This window comes from Mastomys coucha, unplaced genomic scaffold, assembly GCF_008632895.1.
Source record: "Mastomys coucha isolate ucsf_1 unplaced genomic scaffold, UCSF_Mcou_1 pScaffold22, whole genome shotgun sequence".
Lineage (NCBI taxonomy): Eukaryota > Metazoa > Chordata > Mammalia > Rodentia > Muridae > Mastomys > Mastomys coucha.
This window is the reverse complement of record NW_022196905.1, coordinates 162,324,080-162,341,793: the sequence shown is the minus strand read 5'-3', so window position 1 is coordinate 162,341,793 and position 17,714 is coordinate 162,324,080. Positions and strand designations below refer to the sequence as shown.

The following is a 17,714-nucleotide window of genomic DNA, read 5'->3' as shown; positions in this document are numbered from 1 at the left end:
GGGGTCACATCCTTTAAAGTAGGCACATTAGCTTATATAGTCCAACCACTGCATTGCTTCACAATTTTGGTTATTCCAATGTATTTTTTAAAACTTTGCTCAATACTTTAAAAATATTGTACTTTCTAAACTTGGAATGCAGGGCTAATCACTAACCCCTTTCTCTGATGGAAAACGGATGAATCCCTGAGTTGTGAAATGTTAGAGAACACAGACATGAGCGACAAGGAAAGATTTTATTTGTTTTCTCACTTTCATCCCAATGCCCTTTCTGAAAAACATAAAGGCATGCACACTGATGGCAGTCTTATAAAGGACAACAACCGTAGCCCCTAAGCTGCAATTCAACAGCCATACAAATAAAATCTTAAACTAGGTGAAAGGAATCGCAGAAAATAGTGATGTCAAGACGCTTCTAAGTTCTCAAAGGTTTTTGATACAATGTATTTCCAACTACCCATTTGATAGGCTACTGGTGAGGAGAGTAAGCCCCGTGTGCTAATGATCAAGAGAGCATATGTAGACCACCGAGCCCTGTTCAAAAAGTCAGCTATAATCCATGTAATTCCAATGGTTCTGTCTCTTAAAATTTAAATGCACAGCACATCCATGATATTTAAAGGGGTGTGTGTGTGTGTGTGTGTGTGTGTGTGTGTGTGTGTGTGTAGGTGTGTGTGTGTGTGAAAGAAAGAGAGAGAGATTCCCATGGAGGCCAGAGGATGTGTCTAATTCCAAGGAGCTGAAATTCCAGCCTTCTGTGAGCTTCCACGTGGGTGCTGGGATCTGAAGCCCCTTTAAGAGTGGCATGTGTTCCTAACTGCTGAGCTGTCCTTCTAGACCTCAGCCATATTTAAAGTCTCAGAACTTGTACTTATTTTGATCTGGTCAAAGCTCTAATAGGACTGCTGAAAAAAAAATGTATTTAACAAAGAGATGAAATCGATCTCAACCTCACTTTGTAAGTAAAAAAAATTACAATTCAGCACAGTAACATAATACACTAGCTTGTTTTGTTTTTAAGCTGCTATATTCTGTTGGTATATGTATGAATATACATATTCATATGTGAATATATACATCCATACATGAATATATATACTAACACATAGAAAACAAGTGACAGCACATGACTCTTCAAAGATGTTTGAAATGGCTCATTTTCTGGTTTTGAAAAAACAAGAGGCAAATTTTCCCTCAATTTAAAAAAAAATTTATTTATTGTGATTCAATTGGTCTATTTTAACTAGATCATTGGTATAGTAATTTTGTGACAAAAATCTGTATGAAGTTTGCAGAAATGTTACCTTGAATGACTAATAGGCAATCATGTTTAAATTACAACATAGAAATATGGCAAATCACACTTTAAAAAGCCTCCTCCCATAGGACACCCTGTCCCATGACTTACAACGGTGTGATTTGGTCCTGGAAGGTAGCTCTGTTCACAGGGGACATGTACCAACAGTGTGGTTCCATGGAAATTAAAGAGAAATAACAAATTTATCCAATCCTGATGGTTCTTGCCATAAACAAACACACTATACTTCTGCAGTAGCCAAGGAGGCTCACCCTCAGGAGCCAGGGAGACACCCCTCTGAGTCAGAGCAGTACTACTTGCACCCCAACAATGAACAGCACCACTGGAGGACACAAAGCCAGAGAGCCAGAGCTGAAACAAGCAGCGAGCAACCATGAGCACCTACACTCCAGATCAAATGCAGTGCCAAAGCAAAGGGAGCCAGGCAGAAGGCACGTGCTAGGACAGACAGGATGCTGGCAGACTTCCATCACCTTAGAGCTCGGTGGATGTCCATTCCAATATGAAAAGAATAGAGACCCTTGCATTTAGAAGTACTTAGCGGCACAGGTGCTGGGAGGTACTAACAGAGTAGCTCAGAAGCTGGGCTACTAAAAGCTCTGCCAAAGGAGACAGAGTCATAGCAGAGCTTCAAGTCTATTCTGACACTTTACACATTATTCTCTGTAGAATAGGGGGTATGCAAATTAAGCATTTTAATAAATATTAGAAACGTTCATTATTTTGCAAATATAAAGAAAATTAGCTAAATAGAGCAATATAATAAAAATATACACTAGACAGATCTTTTTTTGCCATGAATACTTCTCACCTTTTTCTTGGAACATCTTATCGCATCATTACAGTGTCTTTCATTGACTTTCAGAAATTAACAAAAAAAACCCAGTATCACATAGCTTCAAAATATAAAAGACTTCAGTATTAAGAGTCTGAGCTGCCAAGTAGTCAAACGGAAGATAACCAATACAGCGAAACACACTGCAAACTAATGTTAAAACACAACCTTCTGAATTACAGACAGCATCCAATAATCTTTACAAGTGGACATTAATTCATGAAAACATTAGAAAAAAAACCCAGCATAAACTCCACTTAGCTTCCCCGTCTCCAGCAACCCCAGCACCTGAACAGCCATGTGTGCTCGCCCAGATCAAACACGTGCTGGCTGTGGTCACAAACTCTACTTTATCCAGTGTTCAATCATCAAGGCTTAAACAAACAAACAAACAAAAAAACCCTTATTTAATTCAGGAAACGATGTGATGCAATGTGCAGCCATCGGTAAGAGACCATGTCTGCAGCCGCCCTTGCTTATGCTTTAATAACAAACCACAGGCAGCCAAGCAGGGTTCCATACAACCAGGTGCCCATATACAGTTTCCTTCCGGACTCCGTCATGAGCATGACAGCAGTCAAACTCCCCAGGATCAACACTGATGGTAACGTCTTCTTGACACTTAGTCTGGAATGAACACTTTTCCCAGGAAATTTGTTTCTTCTTTCTGGATCAGGTGAGTCATAGAATTCTATGAGCAACCTATGGACAGAATGAAAAACAATAGAATTGATACTTTCAGTTTTGGACATTTTGGTGTCAAAACAAAAACCATCTACTAGATATTGAGTACTTGCCGATCAAGTACAGCTCCTTAGAAAACCTGGGTGGGTGCAGAGGTGTCAGAGATGGCACAGCAGGGCACTCATTCCTTACAGTATGGACATGGTATTATATCCTTACCACATGGAAAATGAAAATCAAAACACAGCGGGGCTTAAGATATTTGATGAAGCTGGGCAGGGGTGGTGCACTTAGGGCAGAGGCAGGTGGATTTCTAAGTTCAAGGCCAGCCTGGTCTACAGAGTGAGTTCCAGGTACACAGAGAAACCTTGTCTCAAAAAACAAAACAAACAAACAAACAAACAAAAAATATTTGATGAGGACTTTGGGGATTTGTAAGATAAAGATATGTTTATGTACTTTTATGTGTATGCTTTGCTAGTGTGTATGTCTGCATACCACGATTGTTTCTGGTGACCACAGAGGCCAGAAGAGAGTGTCAGAGCCACTGACCATGAAGTTACATTTACAGAGCTGTGTGTGGGTGCTGGGAAATGAACCTGAGCCCTCTGGAAGAGCAGCAAGTGCTGAGCCATGATGGCCCCAGCTTCATTTTTGTTTGTAAATCTTCCATCTGTAAGTGGATATACCAACAAATGACTTTCCAGCTTCTCTCCTTCCTCCCATAGCTCTCATCCCATAAATCCATGAAAAGGGTGGAGGCTGTAGCTCAATGGTAGAATGCTTGCCTAGCACATGTGAGGCCATGGCTCCAATTGCACAAAAATAAGCTCTCAAAGAAGTCAAAGAAAAGAAATTCTTATAGCATAGTTCTCCTCCTGAGGTGATTTGAATAAGAATGGCCCCCATAGGTTCACATATTTGACTGCTTAGTCACTGGGCTTGGTAACTATTTGAGAAGGATTAGAGGGTGTGGCCTTGTGGGAGGACGTGGGTTAGAGGGGTGAGGCTATGAGGTAGGGATGAGAGGCTCTGAGGTTCCAAAAACCCAGGTCAGGCTCTGTCTGTCTTTCTGCCTGTGGATTAGAATGTAGCTCTCAACTGCTTCCTCAACACCATGTCTGCCTAAATGCCCCCATCTCCCCACCATGATGATAATGGACTAAGCCTCTGAAGCTGTAAGGAAGTCCCCAGGTAAATTCCATCTCGTAGAAGAGTTGCTTTGGTTAAGGTGTCAGCAACAGACCAGTGACAAAGACACCTACCAAAAGTTCTTATTCCCATGAAATTATAAAAGCAGAACAGAGAAATAAAAAGGGTAGTTCATTCATCCTCTGGTTTAAACATGTAAGATTATAGCAGCAGGACAGGGCACAAAAGCACAGGAAGTGTTCCCACTGCCTTGTGAGCCACTTCTATAGAGGTAACAACACTGTGTGTTAGCTGTGAGCCACTTCTATAGAGGTAACAACACTGTGTGTTAGCTGGCTGTAAGGCAACGGGTGGGCATTAAACACTGTCCACTCCTTTTCTGAAAACATTTCATATTAAGATACACAGGTCTCCTTACATTGTTCCCATCATCAAAGTAATCCCGAGCTGCTGGTTGAAAAGTGATGTCGGGCACAAACACTTGACAGTACAAGGCATAAGTATAATATGAAGTTTCATTTCAACTCACTGTACTTGCAATAATTTCTACTAATTCAAGAAAGGGGACAATTTCATCATGAAAATAACAACTCCCTTCCTTGCCACAACACAAGGGTGTTGTGCCCACCTGTGCTCCAGTCTCTAACCCCACAGCCTCGTGTTTCCCGTGTAGCTACCGAGGAAAAGCTTTTTTCCTAAAAAAAAGCTTTTATCACGCAGCAGCCCACTGTCCAGAAAGCACTGCAGGTAGGCCAACACATCATGATTTTTACAGTGACTCATGAAAATTTACAATGTGAGCACGCAAGGATGGAGTTCACAAAAAGCATACGTGAAACAATAGAGACTTTAGTCCCCGTTCGCTGTGCCATTGACTGTGGAATAAAAGCATCCCCGTGTTGAGTGGTCATGGTACAGAAATCAACTGCCAAACTGATGTAGAATGTTAAACTTAATTGTGATACAAGGGTAATGCACCATTAAACATGTTACATATTAAGTATGTAAGGTCTTGTCTACACAAATTTGATTAGTATCTCCTAAATAATGAAGATGAAACCTCTTTCAAACAGGTTACAATAGTGGAATTGAGTTGAACTGCAGTTTCTAAGTGCTGGAGCTGTTATCACATACTTATCTTTTATCTCGAAACGCTCATGAAGCCACTTTTTCATGTGCTCTTGTTCCTCTGGGACTTCCTTTCTGTCTATACGATCGAAGTGAATATGAAGTTTCGGGCACTGTTTGCAGAGAAACTCTAACAAGGAAGAAGAAAACGTCATGTCTCATTACTTTAGAATTCATGATTATACTGAGTAACTTACAATAAAAATGATGTATTAAGACTAAAACAATTGAAAACAATAAAAGCTATGAACTTATGATTTGTAGTATTGAGCTGAAATTAAAAACTCATCAGCACACATTTCTTGTTAACCCCAGTTGGCCTTCCCTGACCTCTAAGAGTCAGCCTTGGGGAGGCAGCCACCTTTCCTCTACGTATGCAAAAATCAATATCAAACCTCTCACTCTGGGTACTAACATAAAACTTCACTTTTAAAGTATTTCGAGTTTAAAATCTTTTACATTTTAGTGCTTTTCCTCATTTACTGTGAAAGCCAATTCTATCCACAAAGTATGTAAGAAAACTGGCTGGGTTTGACCATCAAACAGCTTCATCTTCCTGAAAGTTAACATACAGATAAAGATGAGCACTAGAGAAATACTCAATACAGGAGTGTGGGGGCAAGGAGGGAAAAGATCTTTAAACTTCAAGTCTCCATCACACTGGAGTGCAGACATTCCTTAGAACATGTCTCCTATCGCATTTTCAGCGTGATAGAATATTCTTGGCCTCCTGTTTAATAGGAAGCAGAGTCTCATCTGAAATCTCTGGAGAGTATTTATTTACTCTCCAAGAAACTCAAGTGTGGTAATATTCACACAGGGAGTCTCTGAGAGTAACTTCAATTTTGCCCACCCTCACCCCCGCTTTGTTGTTGCTGGGGGTTAAATTCAGGGCCTTGTGCACGGCAGACAAAAACTCTCCTACTGAGCTTCATCTCAGCCCTTGATTTCCTGATTTAGAATCTTACTAGGTTGTTCAGCCTAGCCTTGTCTTCAACATCTTCTGCCTCTTCCTACTTAGTACTGGGATTGTAAGAGACCTCTTTTGTACACAGCAAAATACCATGTCTCTTTCCTCTCTCTTCTCTGCCACTCTCGTCTCTCTCTAAAATGAATACTTTGAAAGGGGCCAGAATCTTCCATCACTCCGTTTTCATCTGTTCCCATGTTCCAATACTGAGTCTGTGGCTACAGTTACCTGAACTATTCTTACGCAAAACCCTCTGGTCGGGCTGGGGAGATGGCTCAGCGGGTAAGAGCACTGACTGCTCTTCCGAAGGTCCTGAGTTCAGATCCCAGCAACCACATGGTGGTGTACAACCATCCATAATGGGATCGGATGCTCTCTTCTGGTGCTGTCTGAAGACAGCTACAGTGTACCTATTTATGATAATAAATAAATCTCTGGGCTGGAGCAAACAGGGACTGAGCAAGCAGGGTTGACCAGAGCGAGTGGGGCTGACTGGAGTGAGCAGAGGTCCTAAAAATTCAATTCCCAACAACCATATGAAGGCTCACAACCATCTGTACAACTACAGTGTACCCATATACATAAAATAAACAAATAAATCTTTAAAAAAAAAACCCTCTGGTCACACCGTTCTGAGTCCTTAAAGTTCAGCATGTGGAAAAAGATCACATTTCTTCTTGTAAATAATGGCAATGCCCTCCCAACATGCTATAAAGAAGGCTCAGGGCAAAAGCAAAAGACCTGAGAGAGAAGGTGGGTGGGTAGTGCTGGTGTAGTGGGGCTCAGGGCCAGCTTGGTCTACAAAGTGAATTCCAGGCTAGCCAGAACGTCACAGTGGAACCCTCTATTTAAAACCAAACCGACCCAAACAAAGCAGAGCAAGCACACAGTCTGTGTCTCTCCTGAACTGTGCTACTCAGCTTCTGTGGAAACATGGCTTACCTGTCATGGATGGCGGGTTTGAGTATTTTCCCGACCCTTTCTCCTTCCCTTCATAAACCACGGTGACATCATAAATTGCATCTAAATGACTCTTCATAGAGTCAAAAGCAACGTGAGTGGCCTTTATTCTTGGTGTCAGCACGTGTTTTAATACTGCAAGGCCTAGAAAGCAGGTAGATTCAATGTGGTCATAATTAGGAATACATTAAATTCAACATCTAAATTACTTATCAACTACCACAAAGACAGGAACCAAAGTTTAATGCTCTAACCTCACACCTAGAATCCTCCTGTACATTCCCATCTTGACTTAGGTCAACCCCACTGAACACATATCCATTAAACACCCACATGAATGAGACAAGCTGTGAGAAGCTGGGAGGGCTGGTCGAGGGAAGCTCACGACCCACTGGGAGCCTTGTCTTTGGTAAGCTCTGGTAAGAAAGATACCACAGAAGAACAGCAGCATCTTACTAAGCACAGTCTCTCTTAGGACAGAATTCGGCATTCCATCCACTCTCTTTGGCTTCTTCCTCTCCTGGACTCCAGCGTGTACTTACAAGTTCACAGGAAGCACAGGTTTTGCGATATGCTATGAAGAGTGACTAGGGAGAACCGGGTTTGAAGTCTGTACTGCCTCTCTCCAGGGAGAGCGGCTACATAAGGAAGAACAGCTACAGGATGGTGGGTCGGTCTACAGAAGAATTTTTAAAATGCAGGGTGGTGTGGGAAAGCAAATGATTCCCACAACTGCATATCTGAGCTCAGTCCCCAGGGCAGAAGGAGTATAATTTATTCACAAACTTGTATGAAGTCTGAAAAGTCAACCAAGCTGGGAAAGTTTTCTTGTCAGCTAAGTCATTCGCCATTAGAGGCCATCTCGTCTCAGGATGTTTACAGAATCACCCTGTGAAACTTACAGGGTCCATGTTACCTTGACCAGATTTTTTTTTCTTTTTTCTCTTATACAGACCCAAGCTGGCCTCAAATTTATGATCCTCCCACCTTAGATCCCAGGAGCTGGGATCATAGCTTAAGCACCACCAATTCTGGCTCAACCAGTATTTTTATGAGAGACTAGAAGAAGACTAGAAGCTCAAAAAGCAGGCTAGATGTGGGGTCAGCATATGAGAGGAAAAAAATCTACACCAAATTCTTGCCTATCTGTACCTATTAACACCTAGACCATTAATGTCTGCTTAGTATAACCACAGACATTAGGCTTATAACTAAGACCAAGCCCTTTGGTGACTGCTAAGAAGGAAATTTCCCTCCTAAGCCAGATGGCATGACCTCCTCTAGTCTTCATGTGGAATGAATATGACCCTGACCAAGTACTTGTTAGTTCTGAAGCATGATGTGGCATTAACTATCCTGAAACTTGAAGTCATAGCTGACGGATTCTTCCTAGTATGTTTATATACTTCCTGAGTGTATACTTGAAGGACTTGTATGAAGATGATGACCACAGTGAGCTCTGACCTTTGCAGAATGAGCAAGCCCAACCTTCTTGGTCTTTCTCCCTCTCAGCGTTAGCTCAGCATCACTAGAAGACTTGCCTGCAGTGGGCCCTGACCTCCGGTTTCTGAGTACAATGCGTATACCCGTGTTTACATATGTGCTACATATATAACCACATGTGTATTTCTGTTATATACCAGGCTTTATACCGAGTCATTCCCAAAATGTACTTTCTCAGGAATATTATTTACTTACATTTTAACTCAGTTCATAGCATGGGATATGTGCCATAGCAAGCCTGTGACTCTAACCTCTCAGATACAGACTAATAAGAATATACCTAACTATGTAGAAGATCAGACATTCTCTCATTTAGTTCTTACATGAAACACATATTCTCTAGAAAGACTCTAAAGGAAGTAAGTATCGCTCTTCTTAAAAAGTATTTTTTTGAACACAGTCAGATCTTTACTTACCCCTCTGAGCAGCAAATGCCTGACTGGCTGAAAGGAGTTTTGTGTATGTTGCATTATACCTTGTTCCCTCTGGAAAAATCACAAGATACATCTGTAGGCATAAATAAACTTTAGTTCGTGTGAGTCCATTGTTGTTACCATCAATTTAGCAATTTGAACTCTGGTATTTTTAAGGTAGTGTTCCCTATGGTGAGAAAATGTGTATTCATTTATAAATGACCTTCACTTTGAGCAGAATAACCAAAATGCAGAGATTCAATTAAGGCCAACCATAATATGGATTATAATAAAATGTAACTCTACTCTTATGGTAAAGCCAATCTTTAAAATCCTAAGGCTGTTTCTTAGAATATGCTAATAATCACCAATTTAAAATCTGGGCACAACCAACCCCTCTGGTTCCCAATAATAAAACATGGCATTTTACGTTTGCATTAAAATTTTATTAGCACATACTAAGCACACACACCAGTGGACTCTGCCATATGTCTGTATGAATACACAGAGTGCACTTGTAATAGCCAAGCTCCAGTCTTCAACAATTATAGGTATGTAGCTAGCAGTATTGAAGCTAACAGTGCATCTACTTCAAAACTGATTATGAATTACGAATTACTTGTGTTTCAAAAAGCTCACAATATTCCATTTTATAAAGTTCCCCAGTGGATTTTACATCACTTACTTTAAGCAACCTCATATTCATGATATAAACTAAAAATATAGCATCTGTAAACAAAATGAAGTACCAAGATAGATATTTACTAAACCAACAATTGATATAAGTTTTATACTTGATTTCCTGGAAAGGTTAAAATATGAATATTAAGGCCATGTAATAACAAAGCTCCTAACTTGAGAACTGAGTGTTGTAAAAAAAAAAAAAAGATACTTTTTGACTGGTGGCCAACCAACAAAATAAACTCATCAAGTAAACAGAATATAGAAAACAGGACAGGGATTCATGAGAAAGAACTATGTCCATTTATCCATGCTCAAGTGACTCCCAGCAGTATTATCTCCTACATAGCTAGTATAAAATGTTTTTCTGAACAGACTTATGGGTATGAAACTCCCACTAAAGGAACCTACAGGAGAATACATATTTGTTTATGAGCCAAGCTCACAAAGAAATGCAAAGCTGGTATAAAGTCCAACAGCTCCTCTGCACTTCTCCATTTTCAGCTCCTCTGGTTTGGATTTAAACTGCTCCCCTGGGCCTGCATTGTCACAGCTGATCCCTAGGTGGCAGCATTATGTGGAGAGCTTGTAGAGTATTTAGAGTAGGGGGCTTAACTGAAGGAAGTTGCTGAGGGGGTGGGCCTTAAGAATTACCATTCTCTGTCCCACCCAGATGTAAGCAAACAGTATCATCCTCTGACAGCCTCTGCTATATCGGTGCCACCCTTGCATGATGGAATGTACCAAGAAAGCATGGGCCAGAGTCAATGCTCCGCTCAGATTGCATGCGTCCTATTAGTTGCACCCAGAGCTTAAGGGGTGGGCTACACAGAAAGGGAGTAGTGGTGTTACTGCTCTGATAAACCTCATCCCATGGCCCTGAAGACATTTGATCTCGGGCCTCCTCCAAAGACGCTCCTAGGTGGAATGTGGAAGATTCTGGAGCTATTATCTAGAAAACCCCCATAACATTGTAACCAGTGCTTGACTGGCCAATCCAATCTGGTATTACTTTAGAAAATCAGGATTAGAGGAATGCAAACAGTGGGGACAGGTTCATGATGTTTCAGAAGAAATAATAAAGACTGGGAGTCTTAGAAGACTTTGTAGTTTTGAAGTGTTGGAAATATAAGACCATCAGACTGAAGTTGGACTAGATGCACTGCATTATAACTATGATGGCTATGAATCTACAGGGCTAGAGATGAAATATGCATGTTAGGTTCAGGAATTTGCACATTTGGTTCCCAGATGGCAGGTGCTGTTTTGGGAACTGTGAAACTTTAAGACATGGGATGTCACCGGAAGACAAGGAACTCCGTGGGATGGGTCCTGAGATTTATAAACTATCCCAGCTTCCTGCCCTCTCCCCAGATCTAAAAAGATCTGAGCTAGCAGCCATGTTCTTGCTGCTGCAACTGCGCTGCTGTGCCTCTTAGTCACGGTACCCTCAATCTACACCTCAAAATAAATCTGTCTTCCTTTACATTGCTTCCTGTCAGGTCACACCAGTGACAAAAGTAATACAGCACCCATGCAAATAGATTCGTTTATTTCATCTTTTTATCCAGAGAAGACTCCTTAGAATCCACCACCACTGTCAGATTTGTTGCTGTTTTAGGAAGAAGTGTTTATTTATGCTTAGAATTCCAGGGGGAAAGGGGCCGCCATGATAGGGAATTACGGAAGCAGACAGGAGACATGGCATCAGAAGAGTGAGAGCTCATGCCTCAAACTGAGCAGGCAGGAGAGTTTGAACTAGGGACTGTGTGGGGCTTTGAAATCTCAAAGCCCTTCCCCAGTTATATACTCTTTCCAGAAAGGTCATACTTCCCAAACTGATATAATCAGTATGACTACATGAGAACCAAAATTCCAAATATCTGAGCCTCAAGTGGAGATTGTCTTCCAAACTACCACACGTATTCTTGCGATGGGACCTAGGCATGCAGACCTCTTTTGTTACTGTGTCTGACCCAGGTGAAAGAAGCTGGGAGAACCCAGCTTTGTGCATGGAGGGTGGAGCCGAAGCACTGCACAGCATGGGTGGGATGAAGTCAGTGGACAAAGGGAACTGGTACGCGGGATGTGCATCCTGGTCGAATCCTCAAGGTTAGGGTTACTCAGGACAGGGCTAACCAGACTAGACTTGGGCAGAATCTGGCATTCAGGCTAGAACTGTAGATTTAGAAGGAAGCATGGAGATTCATCAGTCTGAATCCAGGTGTAAGATTTATGCCTGACTAGCATGGGCAAACTAGACTGGATTGCACAGAGTGGAGTTGGTGAGTAGATTATCTTTTCCAATTAAGTATGAGAGCAAGCAAGGGCTCTTTATAGGTGTGCTGAGTTATTGGGCACATTTCCCTACCGTAAATGGAAATGACCCACAGAGGCATGTGAGCACATGCTCCTAAGGCATTGGTGAGGGTGTAAGGAGATTGGAAGTGTGGGACTAGTAGCCCTTTCTGCCGAGGAGCAGTCAGTCCTTTGGTGGCTGAGAGGAGTCCTCAGATGAGCAGTATCTGGTATATGCTTGGAAAAGGACTCAGTTTTGATGGATGGAATGGTGTTGGAGAGGAGTCCAGGTCACCCGGCTAGGGATAAGACCAACTGAATCCGCTCACAAGAGCCAGAAGGGTTAACACTTATGGAAGTATACAACCTGCTGTGGTTGTTTAGCTTGGGGCTTTTGTGAGACACCTAACAGTTGGAGTGGAGGTGAGATAACAATATCTCTTAGATACCTAAGAGATAACATTGTTATCTAAGAGATAACAACGAAACCTAACAAAATAAGATAAAATAAGATAATCAAAACCCATCACATAGAAGTTGAGTAAGGCAAACCCACAAAAGGAAAGGGAGGAGAATCAGAGACTCTTCATTCACATACTTCAGTCTTATCACTACCAAATGTAAAAAACAATACACTATGTTATATATCCTCATATTGGATAATAGGGATTGACCAGATGCTTTATAAAACTGCAGAAAAAAATTTAAATTAAAATTCATTATCAGTTACTAGAAGAAAAAGCAGCAAGAAAAATATTTTAGTTTCCAGAACTACCAAAAATCACTTTCATAAGAACACATTTTTAATCAATAAGGTTTATAGCTAAGCAATGAAAGCAATTATTAATGTCTATGAATTCTAGGGTCAGCCATTTATAAGATATTATTTACTTTAATGATTAATAATTCATGTGGTATTATGTTTTGTATCTTAGATATTTAATCTAAAAATTTTTTGATCTGATGATCAAAAATATCAAGAACTATTTATTCAGTGTTCATTTAAGAAATCATTCTTGAATTCTATTACTTGTGTTAGGTACTTTACACAAGTTAACAATATATACAGCTCTCCCTTTCATAATCTTTGTAGACATCAGATAAGTAATAAAGTGTGCAAAGCCATTATTGGTGTCTGTAAAGAGAAAGCGCGTGAGATTCTAAAGGACTGTTAGCAAGCACGCACTTACAGTGGGCTGCAGGGTAAGACGTGGAGAATGGTCCAGGATGAGTAACCTCCCTCAAAGACGAGGAACACAAAAAGCCAACCACACTCACCACATCCATTTAAGGTTGTACTGAAGGGTCTATCACAAATTTGGGGTCTTGTATATAGCTGAGTATGAGTCTAAAATTCTCACACTTCTGCCTTTGTCTCCTAAATGCTAGGAACGCAGGCATATGCCACTATAACAGGCTGGTATTCAATTTTTTTTAAAAGAAATTAATTATTATATAGAAAGTTATATTAAAAGCTAAAAAGTTAAATACAATTTGGCAGATAAAATCATAAATATTTTATATGTTTATGACCCATTACTCCACATTGTAGGTGTATAGCAGGACATCAGATTCACCAAAAAAGACACTAGAGAGAATACAGGGGAAAAGTTGTGCATACTACCTGAATGGCTGTGAAGACTAGCTCTTCCATTCATACACCTTAAGACCTTGAATAAACTCTATCTATTCAGAAAGTGAAAATTATAATTATCCAGGATTTCCTAAAAACATCACAAAACCCAAAGGTGATAAATACACAATGTAATACAGTCCACAGCACAAAACAACACTGCAGCCTGCTGCTGCTTCTGCTCTAGTACACTAGTCAGAAGCACAGGCTGAGGCCCTGGTCACTGTCACCTGGTGTGGAGTCTCCCTGGGGAATGCCTGAGAAGGTGGCACTCTTCTCAGGCCAGAGCACTAAAGAGGTCTACAAGCTCCAATGACTGCCACACTTGGCCCAGAGTCAAGGTTTTTAATTTTTTTTTAGATTTTTAAAATTTTACATGTATGAATATTTTGTCTGCATATATGTATGTACATTATGTGAATGTCTGGCGCCTGCAGAGGTAAGAAAAACACTGGATTCCCTGTAACTGGAGTTACAGATGGTTGTGAGCTACCATGTGGTTGCTGAACCCAGGTCCTTTGTAAAAGCAAAAAGTGCTCTTAACCACGGAGCGGTCTCTCCAGCTCCAAGGGTGAAGATTTCAAAATAAAACTTTTCTAAGGTGGGTGACATGCGCTAACTTCTTTGCTGTTAGTTTCAAACTGAAGGCATAAATTTGGTGTTTATTTTCTTTAGCTGTCATGGACATGAGGCAGGTGGTCAAAGACTAGGAGGAGATTAAACCTGTAGTGCCAGGCTAGAAAAGAAGAGCCAAGGAGCAGCCTGACATTTCAGAACTCTTCTCACATGAGACCCCTGCTCGAGGCCAAGAGGAATGAGAAGCACAGAGAATGCCGGGCAAGCTGTCCCACGCAGACTCGGCTGTGTTCCAGCGTTGACAGCCGTCTGTACTCATTGCCTTGTCTACTGAATCCTTACCAGAGAAGAGAGCCAGGGTCTCATTATCTTCTATGATTATCTTCTCCATGAATTTTAAAATATGTATTCAAGACACAAAATATCATTTTAAAGGGATGCTTCTGCCTCTGATGCAATATGGCAATATGTTTACATTAAAAAACTATTCAGGCCGGGCAGTGGTGGCACACACATTTAATCCCAGCACTTGGGAGGCAGAGGCAGGCGGATTTCTGAGTTCGAAGCCAGCTTGGTCTACAGAGTGAGTTCCAGGAGAGCCAGGGCTACACAGAGAAACCCTGTCTTAAAAATACAAAAAACAAAAAAACAAAAAACAAAAAACTATTAAAAAACGAAGAGCTATTTAACAGAATTATTAGATTTCCAAACATCTTTAAACTATAGCCTGTTATGAAATGATACTGTTCTGTTAGAGGCAGCCTTTCTCTATGAACTGCATGCATTATTTCACTTTGTCACTGAGTCTCAGTCTCTCATTTCACAGTGAGAGGCTGTTAAAGAACTAGAGCAAATAAGTGAAAACCCCAAGCAGCGACTTGCACGCTCTGAAAGGTTCCTTCCATTCTAGTTTTAAAAAAACAAAAAACACCTGACTAGAAGACACAGAGAAAGGGCAGACTATGAAGACAAGGTCAACATCCAAGTAAAATGAAGCTGCTCGTTTGCTTCACAGATACACCTCACAGGAGAAAACACAAGAAGCTTTAAAGCACTCATCTCTGGCTGAGTGGGAGGGCAAGTTGGAGGAAGGAGTAGATACATAAATCTACACCTCTACATTTTACAATTTCAAAAATGTACAATTCTGTCTGTCTTCTGAAGATACTTTTTTAAAAAGTCTACCAAATTATATTCCATTTCAAACTCAGGCATCCTCTTTCCAGTGTCATGCTTCCTCTCTGGGGTATGCTGTAAATGGAGAAAGGGCCACTGCTCATCTCATGATCGATTCCCATCATCTCCAAATTAGGTGCAACTTCCTACTGTACAAAGTCCTAGAAGATACCTAAAAGTAAACATGACGGTGCCAGCCAATGCGCAGCTCTGGCTGCTGTCTGGTAAGTGGAGATGAAGTGGTCAGAGTAGAAAGACAAGAACTCCCCAAGTCCTCACCATAACCATGTCAGTCTGTACAGGGAGGAGCCATGGCAAGAGGCTGGCAGCAGTTAGCATTCTTGAAATAAAAATTTGAATTTTTTTCCCCCTATACAGAAAAAAATTCTGTAAAATACTGACACAGAATGATTCTTCATTAGGAGACTCTTTACTTTGGGTATTTTTTGTTTGTTTGTTTATTATTAAACTTTAATTTCTACAATAAAAATCCAAATTGACACAGGAAGAAAGCAATCGCTTCTTTCAGCACTGAATCTCATAAGCAGCCTAACTCCTCAGGGCTATAGTGTAAGGCTGCCAGTGAGTTCCACTCCCCGCACACGAAGATACACCTACCCCTTGCTCTTCCTGAGTCAATGCTGACAGCTACTAGGGAGAAACCCTACAATCACCTGCAGCAATCTTACCTCACGGCCACAAGGACACTTTATCTCAACAAAACCCTGAACCAGTTTCATCATCCCACATGGGGTAATATATTTTGAAAATGACTTAAAAGTTTAATTTCTTAAACCGGAAAACTGTGTTGAGGAATAAAAAACGGGCACGCTTACTGGTGTCCCTGCGTTCACGTAGCTCTGAAGCTTGCTTCTCATTTCTTTATCATTAAATTTAGCACTTCGTTTTACATAAATTCCTCCATGCTGGTACACAGAAAAGAAAAAGAAGAAAAAGAGCAATTATTCTTTAAATAACTAATAACCACAGTCATTAAGACAACTATGAGTAAATGAGTAAAAAAATAAAACTATATTTCAGAACTCAAGTTAGACTTAATATTTAAATATTGCCAACTATACAATATATAACTGAAAATTCTATTTCTACAGAACCCAAGTAAAACTATATGATGGAAAATACACATTTAATTTTATTAGCATTTAAAATATTTTTTCTTTAAAAGATTTAGTTCAAAAGCTTTTTCTGATGGATCTTAACTCATTAATTTTATACTGTCATTAACAGAGTCAATTAAAAGTATCCTTAAAGCCGGGCAGTGGTGGTGCACGCCTATACTCCCAGCACTTGGGAGGTAGAGGCAGGTGGATTTCTGAGTTTGAGGCCAGCCTGGTCTACAGAGTGAGTTCCAGGGCAGCCTGGGCTACATAGAAAACCCTGTCACAAGAAAAAAGAAAAAAAAATAGCCACCCTCGCAGGACTGGAGAGATGACTCTACAGATATGAGCATTTTCAGAGCCAGGGATTCAGTTCCCAGCACCTACATGGTCACAACCATCCATAACTCAGATGTAGGTGACCTAATGTCTTCTTCTGACCTCCATGGGACCCAGGAATACATAGACACAAAACACTCAAACACATGAAGTAAATTAAAAATAAGATATAAATAAAAGAGGCCACAGGAGGCCAGGAGGGAAGGATACAAAAAAAAAAAAAAAAAAAAAAAAAAGTCTACACCTTCATCCTTTAGGGAATTAAAATATGGACAAAGAACCAGAAATACATATACACAAGGCATTCAGTTGCATAAAATAAATTAAAAATAATATATAAATGGGCCACTGGCCAGGAGGGAAGGGCATACAAAAATAATTAAAATAATGTCTACACTCACAACCTTTAAAGAATTAAAATATGGACTCAGCTACAGAGATTAGTGTGACATTATTATAAACTAAATCTCTCCCCCCCCACCCCTCCCACCCAAAGTCTCACACTGAAGCCTCAGCTTCCACAGTGATTGTGTATGGAGACAAGGTCTTTAAGAAAATCATTACAGTTAAGTGAAGTAAGGGTACTAGCCGAGGTCCTGATAGCGGAACACGCACCAAGGATGTCTACACGTGGGAAAGGCCAGCTCAGAACACAGGAAGAAGGCTGTAGTCTGTAAGCCAAAAAAGTGGGTGCTGGGAGGAAGCAACACCACCTGTATCTTGACCTTGGGGAGACTTTCAGCCTTCAGAACTGTGAGAAAGTGCACACCGAACCCTCTGAGCTCAGAACTGTGAGAAAGTGCACACCGAGCCCCTGAGCTCAGAACTGTGAGAAAGTGCACACTGAACCCTCTGAGCTCGGAGTCTGCTTTCACCTCCTATCTGTCGCTCACCTCCTATCTGTCGCTCACCTCCTATCTGTCACTTTTG

The 17,714-nt window shown here is 40.8% G+C and overlaps 1 protein-coding gene across 1 annotated transcript in view; it reads right to left on the bottom strand.

The window, feature by feature from the left end:
* Positions 1–219: 219 nt before the first annotated feature.
* The window catches only part of Agpat5 (1-acylglycerol-3-phosphate O-acyltransferase 5), a 43,174-nt gene continuing 25,679 nt past the window's right edge, over positions 220–17,714 (bottom strand). The window contains exons 4-8 of the mRNA XM_031339222.1: positions 16,164–16,253; positions 8,967–9,057; positions 7,030–7,191; positions 5,124–5,247; positions 220–2,855 (exon numbers count right to left, since the gene is read on the bottom strand). Of these exons, the coding sequence (XP_031195082.1) occupies positions 2,630–2,855; positions 5,124–5,247; positions 7,030–7,191; positions 8,967–9,057; positions 16,164–16,253 (693 nt within the window). The 3' untranslated portion in view covers positions 220–2,629. The remainder of the gene's footprint in view (positions 2,856–5,123; positions 5,248–7,029; positions 7,192–8,966; positions 9,058–16,163; positions 16,254–17,714) is intronic.